The following is a 20,518-nucleotide window of genomic DNA, read 5'->3' as shown; positions in this document are numbered from 1 at the left end:
TTTTCAAGACGCAACAATGGACATATCATTAATCGTACACGTTACAGCAGAGCATCAGCAAGTAGGCTCAAAACCTCTTTCCATATTTGGGAGGTGAGGCAAAAGAGTACCCCCTCCGAGCTCGATAGCTCGAGTCCTCCAAAATGTCCCACCGCCGCCGACTCAAACCCTACAAAAACAACGTCGAAATTAATCCAATAAGCTACGGTGAAGAGAGACAACGTCGAAATTAATCTAATAAGCTACCGTGAAGAGAGAGAAGTGTGTCAATGATGAGAAAACCAAGGCAAGCCCTAACGTAAACCCTAAGAGAAAGAAAGAAGAAAGAAGAAACAGATTCGTTTACCGCTGAACGATAAAGGAAGCAGAAGCCGACTAAAGAAGCTCCAGTGGTAGTCGCCATTAGTCCACTTTGGCTCTTGCTGCTCCGTAGGCGCCAGCCAAGAAGAAGCGATCAGGAGCTAAGAGGGCAACCAGGAGAAAATATTACATGGACTCCTAGATGGTTTGAGCGGAGTCAATTGTGAGTTGAGTTTCACCGTAATATTGTAAATGATGGGATGTCTTATCATTGTATTCCAAATGTATCAAGAGTCATCATATAATAATTTTCCGGCAATCAGAGGCCCACCCTGCACTTCTCAAATTCAATTTTTTAGATATATTCCCTCCTCAAATATCAATTTTGTATAAATATCACTTTCTTTATAAAGAAATTTTCCCCCACCGCACAAAATTTTTTTTTAAAAAAAGGCAAAAAAAAAAAACATCTCGCCGGTATATCACGCCCGTCATCCGTATATAGTTCGTGTACGGATGACGTACGCAAAATTTTCTCAAAAACAATGCTAGTTTTGCGTACTATCACAAATATCATTAGAATACTTTCATGTGTAATTTTGGTGGTATTGCGCTACAATACCATCAAAATACTATTGATACTCGTCTAATTCACCCAGAGGAGATTTATGACATATCATCCAAATACTCTGTATTTACATATCTAAGATGTTAATTTTTTTACCTTCTACCCTCGTGAAATACACACTTATATGCATAGATATGGTGACATATATTAATAATTGAAGTTTAGGTGTAATGTTTATGGAATTCATGAAAAACAAACAATAAAACATTGATAATGTAGTATAAGAAGATTTAACTACTTACCACTCAATTAATATATATTTACATGTTTAATACATAAACTTCTAGTTTTACATATATCACATTTTTTTATGTAAGAAAATATGTATTTCACATTTTAAAAGTTAAAATAGTAATTTTTGTAGCATGTATGTAAATGCTTCTATATTATAGATATATGATTTTACTTTGCATTGTATTTTAGGGGCATTTAAATACATTCCACCCAATTCTTATCTATTTATATATAAAGCACCTAAGGCTTATTTTTCCACATTTGTACCCGCTAAATATTTCATATCATATAAAAATATTACTATATTAACTCCTACAATGTAAAGGACACTTTTGCGTGCATAGAAAAGGTGGTATGAATGTAAAAAATTGAAGCTTAGATGCTGGATATGTAAATACAAAAGAATTGAGTGGTTAAAAATATGTGTTAATATACAATGTATTAGGAAAAGCATTACATCAGTACTCCTAATGTATAGCTACGTTGAGATTGGAATATTCCGTTGTATTACGGGAATATTTCATCTGCGTTATTTGTAAAAATGACGTGTTATTCCAGTATTATATGTTGTTATTCAATTATTTTGCGGTGTTATTAGAATATTTCATCGCATTACTTGATTCGGGGTTGCAGCGTTATTAGAATATTCCCCCGCATTAATTGATTTGGGGCTGTGTTATTTCAATAACATTGTGAAAATTAAAATAACACGGAGAATATGCTAAATAACACGACCCCAAATCAAATAACACAGAGAAATATTCAAATAACACCGCAAAATAATCGAATAACACCATATAATATTCGAATAACAATTTTTTTTTACAAATTTACAAATAATGCAGATGAAATATTTATATAACACAGCAAAATATTCTAATCCGAACGTAACTTTACGCTATGAGTGCTGACATAATATTCTTCCAAAGTATTATGGGATTTTAGATAAACATTAATTTTAATTACATGTAAATATTTTGAATATTTTATAGAAATTACTTAAAAGAACATAACGCCACATTTTAGCATTTTCAACACATAAAATTACATTTATAACCTATAATTCTTTAATATTGAAAATCTATTCATAAGAAAAAAATATATGTTAATTTTTAAAAGCTAATGTTTTTATAAATATGAAAGTTAAAAGTATAAAATATGAAAATATAAGGGGCATCTACATACATAAGCCCTATCCCTTTGTATTTTACATATCTGACAACTTAAACTTTATTTTTTACATTCATACCGCCCAAATATTTCATATCACATAAAAAACATCATTCCTTTTTACTTTTAAAAAATGATTTATAAGTAAAAATATAAATTTTGATGTCACATATATAAATACATAAGAATTGCTTCCCAAAATATGTATGTAAATGTCCCAAACAAATGTATGCAAATCTTCCCAAATGCACTTTTCTTCGGGAGCAATTACATACAGACCACTCGAAACAAACTTGCTATTTACAAATCAATGTATGTAACTATCACCATAGCGGTTAATTTGTAAATATCAATATTTCGGGTGATCTGCATGTAATTATCCAACAAAAGAACCATGATATGAAAGGAGGATCAACAAATACTTGATTTATTCTACATAAACAGTTTAAAAAAAAAAATACATTGAAGTTCTATAATTACACATGGGATGTGAACAATAAAGACTGCAGTGTAAATTTTCTACTAATGGACCCAAAAAAATTACAAAAATACCAACAGGATGAAACCTTTCCCCAACACAACATGTAGATGCTCCCAGCTCCAAAATTTCAGATGTCTCCCGAGAAGGCACCGGCTGCAAATAACATATTCCTCCGGGAGAACTAGTTAAAATTAAAACATTAATCAGTAATGAATTATTTTGAGCCAGAGCATCATTATAAAATTTACATTTATAATCCTAAATTAGTTCTATACCACACCTGTTGCAGGTCTGCAAAACATCAATACTGATATATATATATATACATATATATATATTTGCAATCTCTCTACACTGCCTATTTTTCGCAAATATTTTGATCCTAAAGTCGTGAAATAAAGAGGGGCACGAGGGGAGAGCAAGTTGAAGGTGCTAGAGCTGTTGAAAAAGCTAGACATTCGCAAATAACTCGTCAGATTTGTTTGTTAAGTCGAATACAAACTTTTTTTAGCTCTGACTTGAAAACGAACCGAACACAAATAAAGTTTTGCTTGATTTAGTTCAATTCATTTTGGCTCGATTATCGTCTCAGCGTTGAGGAAAGTTTCCCCCGTTCTGTGTAGCATGCGAGCAACAAGATCTTCTTTCGGGTTGTGGAAATGACGACAAATGAAGAACTTCTTTCCATTGAGAACTAGAGGAAGGGTCAGAACTAGGAGGATGCGGTGTCAGTTCTGACAGAGAGCGACTGATTTTACTTTGAAAGAAGTGGTACTTTCTGAACGACATGGTGGTGAAATTGCCGACTTTAACCAATCAAACGTATTCTTCTCATTCTGGGTATATTGTCGTTAATGAGGCAGTCTTGAGAGCCGGCCTACGATTTCCGATGACATCTGAGTTTATCCCAATCATGAAAGCATTCGAAGTTTGTGTTGCTCAGTTGTCTTGTCGAGTGAGGACAAGCATTATCGGGTTGACTTTTTTTAAGAGTCGTGGGTTGATGTTGACACCGGCAATTTTAGCGCGGCTATACGAGTTCTTTTGCAACGCTTTAACACGTGATGTTTAACCACAAGGCGCTGGATATTCACGAAATGAGAATCATGTATGATTCTTATCACGGGACGGCAAAATGACGGAGGAAATTGCAACTGGGGGGATGTGGAACGACAAGCCGGGCTGGCTTTCGGAACACGGAACGATGAGCGGTTTGAAGGAATTCAGACCGGCGGAGCCAGGACGGCAAGATTTGAACGAAATTTGAACTGGCAAAACATTGGATTTGCTTGATGGACTGCGGGAATCGGACTGGCGCAACAATTAATCGCGGGATTTGAACCGCGAGAGATGGTTAAAGTGCAAAAAATGGCTGAATTTTAACAGGTTTTTTATTTATTTAACTTATTTATATATTTATAACATTTGTCTTAAAAGTTAGACCTCCTGTTAAGCATACAAATAGAGATCATGAATGAGGAGAAAAAACAAGTGCGGAGAACAAGAAAAAAGAGGAAGAGTGAAGAGTAGAATCTTCTCCTAGCGAAATTTTCTAGAAGAAGAAAGTCGTTCTAGTTTTGCGTAGCATGCGAGAAACGAGATCTTCTTTCGTGTTACGTTGCAGAGGAAAGTCATCCTCGTCCTGCATAGTAGACGAGCAACGAGATCTTTCGCGTTGCGACAAAGAGGAAAGACATCTCTGTCCTGCATAGCAGACGAGTAACAAGATCTTTTGTCATGTTGTGGACAAGAGAAAACTCGTCATCGTCCTGCATAGCAGACAAGCAACAAAATCTTCGTGTTGCAACCAAGTGAAAAGTCGTTTTCGTCCTGCGTAACAGACGAGTAACGAAATCATTTTTTGTGTTGCGAAAATGACAACAAATAGAGAACCTTGTTGCGATGAGAACCAAAGAAAGGGCCATAACTCGGAGGATGCATGTCAATTATGACGGAGAGAAACTTGATTTTATTTTGAAAGAAGTACTACTTCCCGAACGACGTGATGGTGAAATTGCCGACTTAGCTGACCAAGCGTATTCTCCTCCTTCTATGTATTTTTCTATTCATGAGGCAATCTTGAGAGCCAGCATACGATTTCCGCCGACACCTGAGTTTATCGAAATCATGAAAGCGTTCAGAGTTTGCGTTGCTCAGCTGTCTTGTCAGGAGTTGATAATCATTATCGGGTTGACGTTGATGTTGATAATTTTAGCACGAGAATAGTTCATACTCGACTTGACTTCACCCTTGATCTTCGAAGTCATAAAATACAAGACGATTGAGGAACAAGCAAACAATATTATAAGGTCTCGTTGCCAGTGCCCCCACATTAGTTCCGCACAAAAGTAATCCATTCGAAGCGAAAAATGGCTTGAGAAGAGGATTGGGAGAATATGTTTACCTGCAATGTATAGACTGGAGTTGATCTTGTTGCAAAAACTTTCAGTAATCTGAGCCTGCTACTGGTGCTACCTTTGCTGAAATAAAGAATATGGGTGAGGGTGATAATATAGAGGATTTATTTCACTAGTGGTTTTGAGGAACTTACATATCATCTAGTTTTGCTGCCTTGTTGCTAGAAGTTACATCCCATAGTTTGACAGTGCTATCAGCAGATCCAGAAGCAACAATATTTCCCTCACAGCTGTAATTAAGAAATTGCATGAATATAAAATTAATTTAGAGGCATTTACATACATACTACACATTTACTTTTTTTTACATTAATAGCACCCAAATCTTTCGTATCAAATCAAAAATATCACTATTTTAACTTTTTAAGAAGAGAAATATTCTTTTTCATACATAGGTAAGGTGGGCATATATGTAAAAATTGAAGTTTATGAGTTAGAAACGTAAATATATAAGAATTGTGTTGTATGTATGTGCATCCACATTTAATTGATGTAATAAGGATGAAAAGTTAAGCTCTTTTTAGTGTTAAAAACATGCAAAAAGACTTGGCATAAAAATATGTTTTTTATAAAACAAAAAGGCAAAATTGATCCCGAACAAGTAGTTGGTAAAGGGTATAAAAGCAAATAAAAGGAGAGGAAAAATGCAAAAACAAACCTGAAAGCCAAAGACCAGATGCAGGTGTTATGGCCCAAAAGCGGTGTGACACAACGCCCAGTGGAGAGATCCCATATCATGACAATCCCGTCCTCGTCTCCAGAAGCCATATACCGCCCGTCAGGAGACATTGCCAACGACAACACCATGCTTCTGTGGCCGATAAATATTCGCACGCTTTCGCCGCTCTGTACATCCCATAATCTTACCGTTTTGTCGCTCGAACCAGTGGCGATGTAGTTACAGTTCGCATGCCATCGAACGCACTGTAAGACAAATTTATAACATTAAAGGGGCATTGGCATACATACCACCCAATTCTTATGTATTTACAAATCTAACATTTACATTTTGATTTTTTTTTTTCCCTATCCCTATTTATGCCGCCCAAATCTTTTATGCCGCCCAAATCTTTAATGTCACATAAAAAATACCAAAATTTTAACCTTTTATAAGTGAATATTAGGGAAGTGGTTTGGTGGGTCGCAAGAGAAATACATGAACATAACTCCCCAACTATTTTAGAGAAATTTATGCATGTAGCACATAATTCTTATGTATTTATATATCTCACACCAAAACTTTTTTACATACATAACATAGCACTTTGGTGCTTTAGATCTATGCATGAAAATGTGTATATCACTTTTAAAAAATAGTAATAGTGCTACTTTTATGTGATATTAAAGATTAAGTGCTATCTATATAAATATGAAAGTTTAAGTGTGAGATATGTAAATGCATAGGATTTGTATGCTATATATGTAAACACCCTAATAAAAAAACAGATCTTAGACATATCCCAACAAAATCCACCTAGATAACCATGGAGGCGCAACGAGACGAAGCAAGTTGAAAGTGATATAATGAATGCCAATTTTGAGCAAAAAGTTGACTACACTAGTTTAGTAAATCCCAAGCGAACATTCGCGATAAACTAAACGAAACAGATGAATCAACATAAATACATAAATTCATAAATCAAACTAGAGTTATAGTAGTTTTTTGTAAGACAAAAGTCTCCAAACGGACGAGCTATACTTACATCGACATCAGAGAGATGCCCAGCCATTATTCTTAATGGTTGAATTCTATCCATTGACCAAATCCTAGCGGTTCGATCATGCGAAGCACTGACGAAGTAGTGACCAAGTGGACCAAACTATATATATATATAAAGCAGATAAAATAGCAACATATTAGAGATAAAGGTCATAGCACACTCATTAGAGATAAAGGTCATAGCAACATATTAGAGATAAAGCTTGAAAATAGTATTAACATAAATGTGTGGTCAAGACTTCCTTGCAATGAAGAAATCATAGAAAAATAAGCTCAAAAAGAAAATAACATCTTCAAATAGTTTGTCATTAATAAGAAAACAAAAGAAAAAAGTTTTATCATAAATACAAACCTGAACATCCCACACAGGATAATTGTGTCCTTTATAGCAGACCAGATTAGCATTCAACTTGGTGCTCCATAGTCGGACTACGACCGTTAAACAATAGTATCGGTAAGTACATGTTTGATGCTAAAGCGGCTAAACTAGTTAGAAATACCAAATGAATACGCACAAAAGAAACATAAAATGGAGGTTTTTACATACCAATCATCCAAAACTTTAAATATAATGTTTTAGCCACCTAAACTTAAAATTTGCATTTCAACCGTCCAAAATTTTATTTCCTTTTAAAAGAGGTGTGGTCAATCTGTTATATATAAAGTTTTGGGTTGTTTAATAGTGGTTGAAGTGTAAAATTTTTAAGTTTGGGTGCTCAATCTGTTATATTTAAAATTTTTTATGGTTGATATATAAAAATCCCAAATAAAAAACTAAAAACAAAAGCCAAAAGTGATCCCAATGGGTCCTAAGTTTTTGATAATAGGGAAATATAAATGTGCTTTCTTCTGAGTGAAAAACCCAATAGTTTAACAAAATAGGGAATATCTAAGGGGACGTTTGGGATCTCTTCTTGTTTCTATTCTTTAAATTTTATTTATGTTTTGATTTAAAAGAATATAAGTTTGGTATGTCCGATTAAGATGTGATTATTTTTAAAAACAATCAACGATTCAAAACAACTAAAAAAGTTGTTTGGAGTGTATTCAATAATATATTATTTTATTTTTAAAAATAAAAAATAAAAACATGCAAAAAACACATAACAAATATATTTTTGAAAACAAAAACAAATAACAAATAACAAATTTGATCCCAAATAAATCCTAATAAAATATGCATGGTACACAATGAAAAAAGCACGAGAGAATGCATACTTGTTGAGTCGGAAGAAGAAGACAAGATAAATTCCCCCGTCGGACAAAATGAAGAAGAATAAACTGGTCCTGAATGACCCTGGAACAACGTGTAAGCTCTTTTACCCTCTTCCAACCCAACCAAAAGCTCGCTAGGAGCGGATTCACTTTCTCCCAGCGAATGGGGTCCTGAAAAGTGCAGTTCATTAATCAATTCATCAATTACTGATATCCAGCAACGATTACAAAGCATTTTATGCAATATAAATTTAAAAATTAAAACAGAATTTTGGTGCAAAATATTCACAAAGTGGCATTTTATTACTTCCTCCAATCTTAAATAGATCTGTAAACATTCGTTTGCTCTTATCAAAGTAAAAAAATTAAAGGGACGAGGACTTTGTGCATCAAATAACCAAAAAAAAAAAAAACATAAACACTACTAAATTTTTTTTTATATATAAAAATTACACCAAGCTTCCAAAACGAAACATTTAACTTTATTTTTCTCTTTAGGATTTGAGCTGTATTACTATAAATAGAAATCCATGGGTGTTACTTCTAAAAATATGCAAGATTTTGACACTTCCTCCACAAAAAAGAAGTAATTGAAACCCCTTCAATTTACTAGGAGATTGACATCATAATTTTAATTAGCTAGATAAAAACACAAAAAAATTATTATTTCAAAATGCGTCTCAATATTTAACATAGCATTAAATGATACTAATATCAAACACACTAATATCATGAACCAATATTAAAAAACAATCTAATTCCACTAATAGCATGCTATAGTTATTAAAGTAACCTCCATTAACTTAGCAATCATGTTCTTACAAAAAAATGCCTATCCTCCCGAGATGTAATCACCATTTTTTGTCACTATATTTAAACAAATTGATAAAATATAGATGTGATAAAATAAGTTAATTTCTTCGAAATAGTACAAACACGAGAATCATGACTACACTCGAGTATTTTTCACCCGTTAATACCTGAAATATTATCATTACTTACCTGCCTTAAGAGGCTGGCCCATTTTTGACATGTCCCATACCTATACATATATATTAAAAAACGGAAATTTAAATTCATAAATACAAAAAAAATTACGAAAATATTCCCTTGAAACACAACCTTCAAAGATGAATCGGAAAAACCTCCACTAAGCAATGAGCCATCAGAAGAAATCGACACACAATTCAATCTATCAAAAAATAAAGAGAAAATGAGTGACAAAGAAACTTGAAATTTAAACAAGTAAAAAAAATAAAGTAAATTTCTTGTCATAATTACCCATGATGCGTGTTGACGAAAGTGTATAAGCATATGGATGGCAATGCCATGCTATTCAATTGGACACGATTCCTCAAGTCATTGAGAATAGACTGCTCCATTTCATTTGACCTGCAAATTAAATTTAATGTTTACATACATACCGCCTTACTTATGCATGAAAATGTGTACTTCACTTTTTAAAAGTCAAAGGCAATATTTTTGACGTGATATGAAAGATTTGGATGTTAAATATGTAAATACATAGGAATTGGTTGGTTTGCAGGGCTGTCAAAAAAGGTCGTCATTCACGAACAACTCATGTCCGGCTCGTCGACTCGTTCATTAAGCCCAATGGATAAAAGCTTAATATTGTCTTTACAAATATGCACACCACAAGATGCATGCATGAAAAGTTAAATGATGTGATGCATACAACACCTTACAAGCATATTTTACTAAATATACAAATAAACAATGAAAATTTACATGCAAACCACACAATTCTTATGTATTTACATATCTAACACCCAAAGTTTAGTATTTACCCTTGTAATACCTTGGTTTCATAAATTTATGAATGAAAATGTGTATTTCACTTTTAAGAAGATAGTGATGGTGATACTTTTGTTGTGATGTTAAAGATTTGAGTGGTATGCATGTCAATATAAATGTTTTGAGGAGTTTGATATGTAAATACAAAAGAATTGTGTGTTATACACATACATGCCACGTTAAAAAAATGAGAAGTCAAAAATTTGGTATGACCAATACTTCAAATTAGCGAAAAAAGCCTAAGCAAGAAAGAACATCTCTATAACTTCGAAGGAAATCATTAAGCAGTGCTTGAAATGTAAAACAAAAAATTTTCCCATTTTAAATGTCAGCATAAATCCATTTAAGGCTCATAAATTACATTCCAATTATGATTTTGCTCGTATTTTCCATAACCTTAAAGAACTTGATAATCAAATAAAACATGCAAAGCATACTTTTGCAGAAACACTTATAAAGTTAAACTCCGTACCAGATTTAACAACATTTTCGATTTATACTTCATCATACTATTATCTTGTAATGATATTTTGCTTTTACATTCTAATCTGGCAATTCACACTGATTGTCATTTGTGTCCTCATTTCATTATCTAGCTATGATAGTTTGCTTTTAAAAAACTAAGGAAAAATTCAAGTCTCAACCATAATGAATTTTACTTCGGAGTGATAATTTTCTTTTAGAACTTCACTACAGAGAACAAACAAGAAAAGCACGTAACAAAATGGAAAATTAATGGAAAACTATAGGTATACATTATCGGTAAAGTGAGTTCAGGTTTCACCCTTGGAGCCAACGAAACTGTACTAGTCTCGGATCGGACACCTTTACCCATTGCACCAACAATCTTGTCCTTTTTAAGTTTTTTAGAAGAAGCACCTTGCTTTCCTACATCTGCAGGCCTTTTCTGTTGCAGCGAAAAAAAAAAATCTTTAAAACACTATGCCAAGCAATAACTGTAAAAATGAATGGTTAAGTGTTTGATATGTAAATACATAAGAGTTGTGTGGTATGCACGTAAATGCTCCTTAAGGAAATTATACAAGGAAGAGACAGGGTCTATCGCAACAAGACATACTTGCCTTATTATCATCAACATCCATGTCTTTGTTTTCGCCTTCAACTTTCTCCGAATCGGATAATGTCTTCTCTAATCTTTCTTCGACAGTATCTTCTAATAACTGCTATGATATGTACATCCCTCAGCATATATTGTTTAAAGAATTATAAGAAACAAAATGTGGAAAACTAAGGGCAGAAAGAAAGAAAATAAAGTATTACGCAATTAAATATGAAAAATGGACATATTCATGTCCAAAATAGCAAAAGTCTCTTTCTCTAGAACCTAGCATGAATGAAAATCAAACTATTCAATTTTTTTCAACATATTTTCAATCAAAATAATTATCGTCTTCTTTTTAAATAGAAAGAAATTTTTTTACCAAAGAAAGTGAAAAAAATATAGTCAAGGCCATTTGTTGCATGACGGATGTATATGAAATCATTGTTCATAAAATTTGAATTTATTATTAACCTTATACCATCTATTAAGGTTAGCTTGATGAATAAAACTTACAAATCACTCATATTTCAAATAAAAATTTTCAAAATAAAATAGTGTAAAGTTTTCCGCGGAGGATGTTTCTAGCATCTATAACACTCCAAACACGTAAGATGGCACACAAATGATGTGGAGAAAGAACTCACCCCCCAATGAACTTCTTTTTGATTTACTTGCTTTGCTAAATCTTGGTTATTTCCCACAAGAGCTAAAACATCCAAGTCATCAGTAATGGAGACAGGTTGACCCGACGATACTTTTGACATTAAAAAACAAAATTATTAAAATAAATTAGCTAATAATGATAAAACCATTTTAAAAGAGCATAACAAACATGCCAATACATAAAGGAGAAGATTTGTACCTTCAAAGTTGATATGTTCATTGATTACTTCAAGCATGGTAAAAGACTGAGCCTTCCGAAGATATTGCAAAAGTAGAGTGTACGAGTACTAATTCCAAAGGAAGAAAACAATTTTGTTATAATTTGCCTAACCACATGATGCATCGTAGAAGCTCAAATTTATTCTAATTTAGCTCTTATTAAAACATGAGAAATTTTTTTTAATGAATTATCACTGTACTTGGTAGCTAAAAAAGGCCTTGAATATTTGCACAACAAAGTGATTTAAGAGTCAAACACACTGAATCATAAAAAACAAATAGATCAAATAGAGCCTCTCCTTCGCGACAGTAAAAAATTAAAGAAAGATTTACATACATATCACTCAATTCCTATGTATTTGCATATCTAACACCTGAACTTTAACTTTTACAAACATGCCACCTTATCTATGCATGAGAAAATGTATTTCACTTTTTAAGCTGAAATAGAGATATTTTTTATGTCATAAAAAAGAGTTGGGTGATAAATGTTAAAAAGCGACATATAGGTGTTAGATATGTAAATACATATGAATTAGAGTGCGAGCAGGCAGTTTGCAAAGTTAGTGAATATAGGAGGTATTTACAAGCAGTGAAGAACAAAAATAACAATAAATTTATTGTAAAATTCATATAAAATCAAGGATCTGGAAGTTCTATGCGCATTTTGCAATCATCTTTCACAAGAAATTCAAACAAAAAAACGTTGGAAAGTGTGGGCACAAGAAATGTTTATCTGAAATATCAACTATAAACAAACTTCAAACAAAAGCAAAGGTAAGATGGCACCTCACACAATTTTATGTTAACTTTGCTATGTCTCAAAGATCTAGCCAGTTCCATCTCCTGCATAATAAAAATAAAGGGAAATATACATACGTAACACACGATTCTTATGTACTTAAATATCTCACGCCAAAACTTTCATTTTTACATATATAGCACTGTGGTGCTCTCAACCTATGCATGAAAAGATGTATTTCACTTTCAAATAGTGGCAATGGTACATTTTTTGATGTGATATTAAAGATTGCTATTTGTGTAAATATGAAAGCTTAGGCGCAAGATATGTAAATACATATGAATTGTGGGGCATGTATGTAAATGCCCCTAAAAATAAGGCATTGCATTGTCAATGAAAAATTGTTATAAAAGTCAGTGGTATTACAAGCAAGTTCCTAACAGCACAACCTCCAAATGTGACGGAGAGAGTATCCCCTCTAACTTTCGCAGATCCCTTAGATGCATTAATTCATGGTCTTCACGGAAAGATTGAAAGAATGCTCGGGCTGAAAATTATATATGTACCACATTGCAAAGAAGGGATAAATAACTTGAAACATAGTCTATGAGTAGAGTGTCAAAATAGTCCTCTGACTATTCATATGAGGGAATTTAGTCCCGGTGTCTAAATATTCCGGACTCTTTAAATTGGAGCTGAAAAATCCTTAGTTGGAACAATTTCAGCCAATATTAAAAGAATGTAGGAACTAAATTGACATTTTTCTAGACTCTGAGACTAAGATTACCTCCCGCAAAGAATTAAAGGACTGTTTTAACATTTTGCTCCATAATAAACATAAAAGATGAAGAAACAAAAAGGCTGCCAAATTTTACCTTCTTGCATGTGTCCGTCGGCTATAATGTCCATAAAGCAGTGTATAAAAACAGGATACAGTACCCGCAGCAGCTCGTGCTGAAAAAAAAAATCATATTATTGAGTACAAACAGTAAAACATCACCAGGTTCATAAACAAGTGTTTCGTAAATGCATTGAACTCGAACAAACTGAGATCGTTAAAATCATGGAAATTTTCTTTTGAATTAAGCTGCATCTTGAAATTTCAGCAAAGTGCCGAGAATAGACATGTCTCCCTTTTCATATTACAAGTTAACAGAGAATAATCAAGAATGTCAGCATATTATTTGTACTAAATGCATGGTGTAACTTATGAATTATAAGGTCTTTCTCTCACTAAATATCATTATTAGTTTGACCTTACAAGTAAAATTAACTCAGCTAGAGTAGAGATTTAAAACATAGTGATTCAAAGTTCCAACGCTCAACAACTGTCATCTGAAGGTAAAGTTCCCTCAACTGGACTCTTTCGAGGGGAAAAAAAAAGTTCAAGTAATCCAAAACAAGTTCGCAATGCCATGAATTAAAACTGATGCAGTTGGAAATAAAGGGATGCAAGTGAAAAGATAAAAAGATAAATATAAAATAATATAATCCAAAAACATTGTGAATACACAAAACTTAGTAACAGGAGCAATTATTTAAAAGATGGTCGTTCTTAAGTAAGCAGAGCGGATCTAACACTCCATAACCAAATCTGTTTTCAAGGAGAAAAAAGATTTGGTTATGGATTTCAAATTGTACCATAACACAAAAAATCATACTTTGAAGTTCAGCAAATAATGCTGATGAGACTCTGCATAGAGCCCTTAAAGCGATTGACATGCATAGCAAAGATATTAAAAACACTCAATTGAGCAAAAACAATCAATTTTTTGTTAAATCCTCAATCAATATTTCAATTACAAATCATGGGGGGACAAGGATAAGATTAAATATTTAAAAAAAATGATCTTATACAAAACTAAAAAAACTTTCATTATTAGCATAATCTTGCTCAAAAAAGGAAAAATAACCTGAAAAAGACTGCTTGAAAAAGTAAATTCATGCTCATAAATTATTGTACGGCGTGCAAATAAAGGCTGAAGCTATTGAATTTCCCCATGATTATCCATAACTTGCCAAGCATAATGTAAAAGTTTTAGTATTTTTTTTTATTATTTGTACATAAGCATGAAAGTTTGATGGCTTAAATAAAAGAAAAAGCAAAAATTCAATGTTGATAAGCAAAGTTTATGTTTGCCAGCAAACTTTTATTTCCAACAAGATGAGAATTTGCATTTATTCAATGGGAGAAAAGAAAAAATTATATAACATGAAACAATTTCAATGTATGCACTGACAAAATTTTCCAAAAGTTCCGACCTTGTATAAATCCAATGAACCGTATGCCCATGTCCTGAGCTTGCTATAACCATCATGGTATAATGCTGGGCCTCTTTCTGATCTGCATATCAATTTTTCTTCAATATGAAAAAAAAAAGGTGGAAAGATAATAAAATTGGTGAATAGAAAGTTTAAAGCCTATATTATCAAAAATTAATCATTCTTTCAGAGTGAAACACTTATACAAGCAGATTCTATAAAAAATAGTATTATTGGTAAATTTTGAAATAAATGACGCAAATCATTACAGGCGACTCTAATTTTCTAATTAAAAAAAATCCCAAGTTGATTCTATATGCAAGCTTACATTGGATGATAATATGAGTTTTTAATATCATTAACATTATCATTAAACTAATTCATACTATTTAAATATGGTTTTCTTAATCCTCAATTTCATTTGTTTTTTGTCGAGTGTTACCTGATATGTTAAATTTATTCTTCAAAAATCATTTTGAACAACTCCTACCCATGTCACCTTAGATCTAATCCTTTGTCACGATTTTTATCAGCCAATTTAAAGAATACTTTATACCATTTATTTTACATGCTCAAACCATTTCAGTTTATTTTCAACTACTTTATTTCCAAAATAAGTTACTTTAACTATTTCATTAACATAGTCATTCATTAATTTATCCTTCCTGTTTCTATTGAAAGCGCATCCTTACATTCTCACTTTGTGGCATGTTTAGCCTGACTACTAACGACTTTTTTTTACTACCCAACACTAAGAGCTATAGAATCTAGTTGGCCTGACTTCAATATTATAAAGTTTACGTTTAAGACTCGTCAATATCCTCTTATGGCATAATACTTTAAAATCACTTCACTTTAATTACCCAAAGTTTTAAGCAAAGAAAGATATTAACTATCAAACTAAGTGCATCAAACCATGCCTCACAACTAATATACATATAAGACAACTAGTATATAAAATAACAAACATGAGAAAATAAAGAGAAAAGTTCTCTTGAGAAAGGAGAGGATGAGAAAAACAACATAATCTCCTATAAATTATATTAAGTTCCATATATGTCATCATCAATCAAAGCTAATATTGTTGAATAACACAATTAGGTAAAAATTTTATGAAGGTCAAATTTATCTGGAATCAAAAACAAATCTATTGATGCTCCTAAATCCCGATCATATCTATTTGAAAAAGAACCCTATATGAGATTTCAACTATAAGAGTTAAAATTATTTTGGCAACATTTATCAAGGTGGCATTGGAGAGTACAAGTAAAAAATGTTCAATTCCATATTTTTTTAAGCGCCAAAATAGCCTCATGAATGTTTACATGGAGTCATTTTAGTTCCATGGTCTATAAAAGTGTCAATTTAGTCGTCATAATTTTATAAGTGTTAATATAGGCTTAAATACTCTAAACAAGTGACTATTTTATAGAATATGGGACTAAAATGACCTCTTTTAAACAGTAAAAAGGCCTATTTTGACACTTCACTCTTCTTCTTCTTTTTTCTCCACTCGTACTAAACAAACCTCAGTTCTCCATTTTTAAATTCAGCAATGCAAATCAATCATTACTAGTTCAACTCCAAAGCTGCTACAAGAACTGTAATGGCATCTACCAATATATGCATAATGAAGCTTATTTCCACAAACCCATATACATAATTTCATCAAAATTTCCAAGTATAATTGATAACATAACCACATGCAGGAATTTGGCTGAAACTTTGCAGAAACAAATAAGAAGTATGTGGTTAATAGAAGTAGGTAAATAAGTTAACAGATAAACATAAAAACACCAAAAATTGTGTAAGAACCCAAATAAAATGAAATTTTAGCATCTCAAATAAATGATTTGTATGGTTCAAAGAGACTGAAGAAAAAATAAATGATAATGAAAATAATAAAGCAATTGAATTTAGAGTTTGTTTGCCACATTCTTCTTGTTGACGATAAACTAAGTGAATAAAGGCATTTTCAATTTCTTGCTATTGCTAGATTAATGAAAAATTGATTTTTTCTTTTCATGTCGCAGAGTGTCCATGTAAATCATGAAGATGAACCCTTTTTTTTTATTTTTCACCGGAGTTCAGCAGTTGCTTTTCGATAGAAGATGCATATTTTCACGTCATGGGTTCATCAAATTCCCTATGAATTGCTACAATCCAGCATCATTCAGCCCAATAAAACCCAAAAAAGATGCTGCTGTAGATAAGGGAAAGTAAGCATATACCGGCAAAGAGCTGTTTCGGTGAGAGTAGCAGAGGAAATCCTGCTCTGTTCTTCTTGCAGCGCTCGCTCTGTCTGCCAAAAACCTTTCTTCTTAAGATAAGCGAAAAGCGCTTTCTCGATTTCCTCGTCCTCCATCTCCGCGCCGAAGCTGAAGTAGAACGCCGCCGGGTAACTTAATCCGATTCCGAACCTGTGCGGCGCTTCAGGTCGGCTTTTTCGCCGGCGAACGCCGAAAGGTGGTTGGAGAGAGATCGGCTGTGAAGCGAAAGCGGAGGAGCGGGAGCTTTCGAGCCCTCCAAGTAGGAGTCCAAGAAGAGAGGAAAAACCTTGGGGCAATTACATACATAACACCAAATGCTGATCTATTTATCTATCTAACACTTAAAAACTTCATTTTTATATCTATACCACGCAAATCTTTTATATTATTTAAAAATATGATGATTTTAACTTTTAATATTTCGTCCTTTTTAGATCATTAAATTTGTGGTTTTGAAACTTTTAGGATTGGTTTGGGATAGTTTAAAGTGCGGGGGTGTTTTAAAAAACGTTACAGTACCGTTTTGATCGCATGTTTTGCCTTCTTATCCGAAAATGCAGTTTCATTTTACAATAGTCGTAGGCCGCGGATCGAACCTCGTTGTCGACCCGCTGCTTATCTTGAAACGCACAAGCTGCCCCAAATGCATCCTTAGTTTTGGCATGCTGCTAAAGGATGTATATGACTCGACACAAATCTTGATGCATTCTAGATAAATGACATATTCACTTTTAAAATCATTAGAACTCGACATTAGAAGTCCAATAACATTGAAAATGATTGATTACGAGCTCAAATAGACTCAAACCAAGTACCTGAAGTGCAATTATAAACACCATAGCATTAACCGGAAAAAAAAATACCTTTAAATTTGACTTGTTTATAATTAACACTAGAGCTAGAGCATTAAACAGAAAAAAAAATAAAAATCTTTAAATTTGACTTGTTTATAATTAACACTAGAGCATTAACTTGAAAATAAAAGAATATCTAAATTTGAGTTGTTCATAGTTAAATTGAGCGACTCAACACGAAGAATCAAATGAGCTTAATATCACATAATCATGAAGTTGTTAAAACTCTAAAATGCGGAAAAAAATAATCAGATATTAAATTAATCAACACATATCATTTAATAAAGTAATCTAAGGGGTTAGCCAAAAATTAAATAAAATACATATATAACAAATTATAAATAGAGTCACATTCTTCAAATGAGCGGAGAAGGAAAACATAAAACCGAATTGTCAATTAAGGCATAAGTTTTGAAATGAAATGTAAGTGCACGTTCACTAACTATTATTGACCATCACCTACGATTGTTGCAACCAACCACGGGTATTGAAACCACCAACTATGACTCTTACAGTCCTAAACTATGGTCGTTATAGCCCAATTATTAACCAAAATACAATTGTTATAATTGACAATAATCTTTGCAACCAAAATGCTATTATATAGCTGTGATTGTCGATTGTCATAATATAATACTTCATTTAAAAGAATAATAAAAAATTAGTATTTCAATTTCAATTATTTTGAATACTTTTTAAGCTATTTTTTGCCATTTATTATTTCTTATAAATATTATCTTTTTACGATTAGGAGGAAAGCGGTTCCAGTTAGGCCCATTTATGCGGTCCAGATAAGCTTTTATAGGCCCCAGTCCACAATTTCCAGCCCCACATTCCTGACACGTCTCACTCAGCCACGCCCACTCTAGAGCCACCATTACCCCTTCCCTTTTTCTCATGTACATTTCCACGAGAATGCTATATTTAGGGCTGTCAAGAAAACTTGTTGTTCGCGAACCGCTCATGTTTAGTATATTACATTATTATTTATTATTTATTTATACAATAATATATTACATATATTATTTATATTGTTCGCGAACAGCTCATGTTTAGTATATTACATAATTATTTATTATTTATTTATATAATAATATATTACCTATATTATTTATATAATAATATATTATATACATTTATATCTAAGCTTAAGACGTAACTGCTCGTTTGGTAAGGTGGTTATGCGTCTTTTTTTTTTTCACTTGGTCCTGATTCGAATCCAGCACTTTACATTTATTTTTTCAGTTTAATTTTAACGAGCCAATTTCGAACACGAATAATTTCGAACGAGTCAAACATGAGACAAGCCTGAGCTCGCTCAAGCTCGGCTCGTTTACAGCCCTAGCTATATTGCTACCCTACGAAATATATCCAATTCAATTATTGTAATGATAATTATTTATATATTTAGTTAAACCGTAAAATAAACATGTATTTTGAAGATGTATTGATGCTTGTCATGAGGAGAACTAATGGTCTAAAAAGAGGAGGGTATGATAAAGAGGACCAATCGACAGAAGGCAAGAGGTCCACTGATCCGATTGGATGCAGCTGTTTGGGCCAAAGCAAGCAAGACTCAAGTTGACATATTCATGAAAGGTGACCGAATAGTCTGAATCTGAGTCGTTCGTTCGGAAACGAGAAGAAGAAACGTTGAAGCCAACCAGCATGAAGAAGTTAACTCGAAGGAAAAATTCAGACCTCGGCATCTCCAATCAAATTGGGAGTATCCAAAAGCTCACACATATATCATCAAGAGTCGACAATCCAAAACATACCGAGCCCGTCCCGTGGACTCAAAGCCAATTGAGTTCAGCCGACCAGCAACGTCGATTAAATCTAATCAATTGAATCGACCATATTGAGTCGAAGCCATAAAGGCTTAGTCGAGCGAACCAAAATATCCGAGCAATAAACTCGTACCTCTAAAATAAATTTTGAGACAAAAATGTAATATTATCATATTGTACTATCATCTATAAATAAAAGATCATTTAATGTACAAAGGTAGGTAGATACACTCGATTTTAACCAAAAATATCATGAAATATTAACACAATTGATATAATCTACTGTTCACTCATCCCTTTCTCCCCCTCTCCTTCATTTCTTACACTCTGTTTCTTAAGGTGTGATTCAATGACAAATAAAGACCGAACAAAAATATTTAAAAGTGGTATTTTAAATAAATGAAGATTTACATACATGCCACTCAATTTTCGCATGTATTTACATATCGAACTCCACAATTTAAGTTTTTACATATATGCCTTATTGCTTATACATCAAAATATATATTTCACTTTTTAAAAGTTCTTATTCGACGTGATATGGAAGATTTAGGTGATATAAAAAAAAAATAGTAAAATTTAGTGTTAGTTATATAAATACGTGTGAATTAAGTGGTAAGTATGTAAATGGCCATCAAATAAATGATAATTGATTAAAAGAAATATTTTTATTTG

At 32.6% G+C, this 20,518-nt stretch overlaps 2 protein-coding genes across 4 annotated transcripts in view; both read right to left on the bottom strand.

Moving 5' to 3' along the window:
• Positions 1-527, bottom strand: part of LOC110030198 — a 62,504-nt gene extending 61,977 nt beyond the window's left edge. For both annotated transcript variants that reach the window (XM_020732800.1, XM_020732799.1), the window contains exons 1-2: positions 347-527; positions 75-169 (exon numbers count right to left, since the gene is read on the bottom strand). In XM_020732800.1, the coding sequence (XP_020588459.1) occupies positions 75-169; positions 347-403 (152 nt within the window). In that variant the 5' untranslated portion in view covers positions 404-527. The remainder of the gene's footprint in view (positions 1-74; positions 170-346) is intronic.
• Positions 528-2,766: 2,239 nt separating this feature from the next.
• Positions 2,767-17,511, bottom strand: LOC110030208 (transcription initiation factor TFIID subunit 5). 2 transcript variants are annotated; one of them, XM_020732809.1, is made up of 19 exons: positions 17,161-17,511; positions 14,930-15,011; positions 13,543-13,621; positions 13,117-13,214; positions 12,715-12,771; positions 11,906-11,993; positions 11,688-11,797; positions 11,063-11,164; positions 10,736-10,887; positions 9,447-9,557; positions 9,288-9,357; positions 9,168-9,207; positions 8,169-8,336; positions 7,303-7,379; positions 6,934-7,050; positions 5,889-6,154; positions 5,365-5,460; positions 5,218-5,293; positions 2,767-2,994 (listed from the first exon to the last, which is right to left on the bottom strand). In XM_020732809.1, exons 1-19 carry the CDS (start codon positions 17,292-17,294, stop codon positions 2,941-2,943), a joined length of 1,977 nt encoding a protein of 658 aa, XP_020588468.1. In that variant the 5' UTR covers positions 17,295-17,511; the 3' UTR covers positions 2,767-2,940. The 2 variants fall into 2 exon arrangements, with proteins under 2 accessions (XP_020588468.1, XP_020588469.1); XM_020732810.1 differs by having other exon boundaries at positions 2,770-2,994; positions 11,063-11,161.
• Between the last annotated feature and the right edge of the window lie 3,007 nt (positions 17,512-20,518).

The sequence above is a fragment of the Phalaenopsis equestris genome, unplaced genomic scaffold (assembly GCF_001263595.1).
Source record: "Phalaenopsis equestris unplaced genomic scaffold, ASM126359v1 Scaffold000672, whole genome shotgun sequence".
Taxonomy (NCBI): Eukaryota; Viridiplantae; Streptophyta; class Magnoliopsida; order Asparagales; family Orchidaceae; genus Phalaenopsis; species Phalaenopsis equestris.
This window is presented reverse-complemented; position numbering and strand designations above follow the sequence as displayed.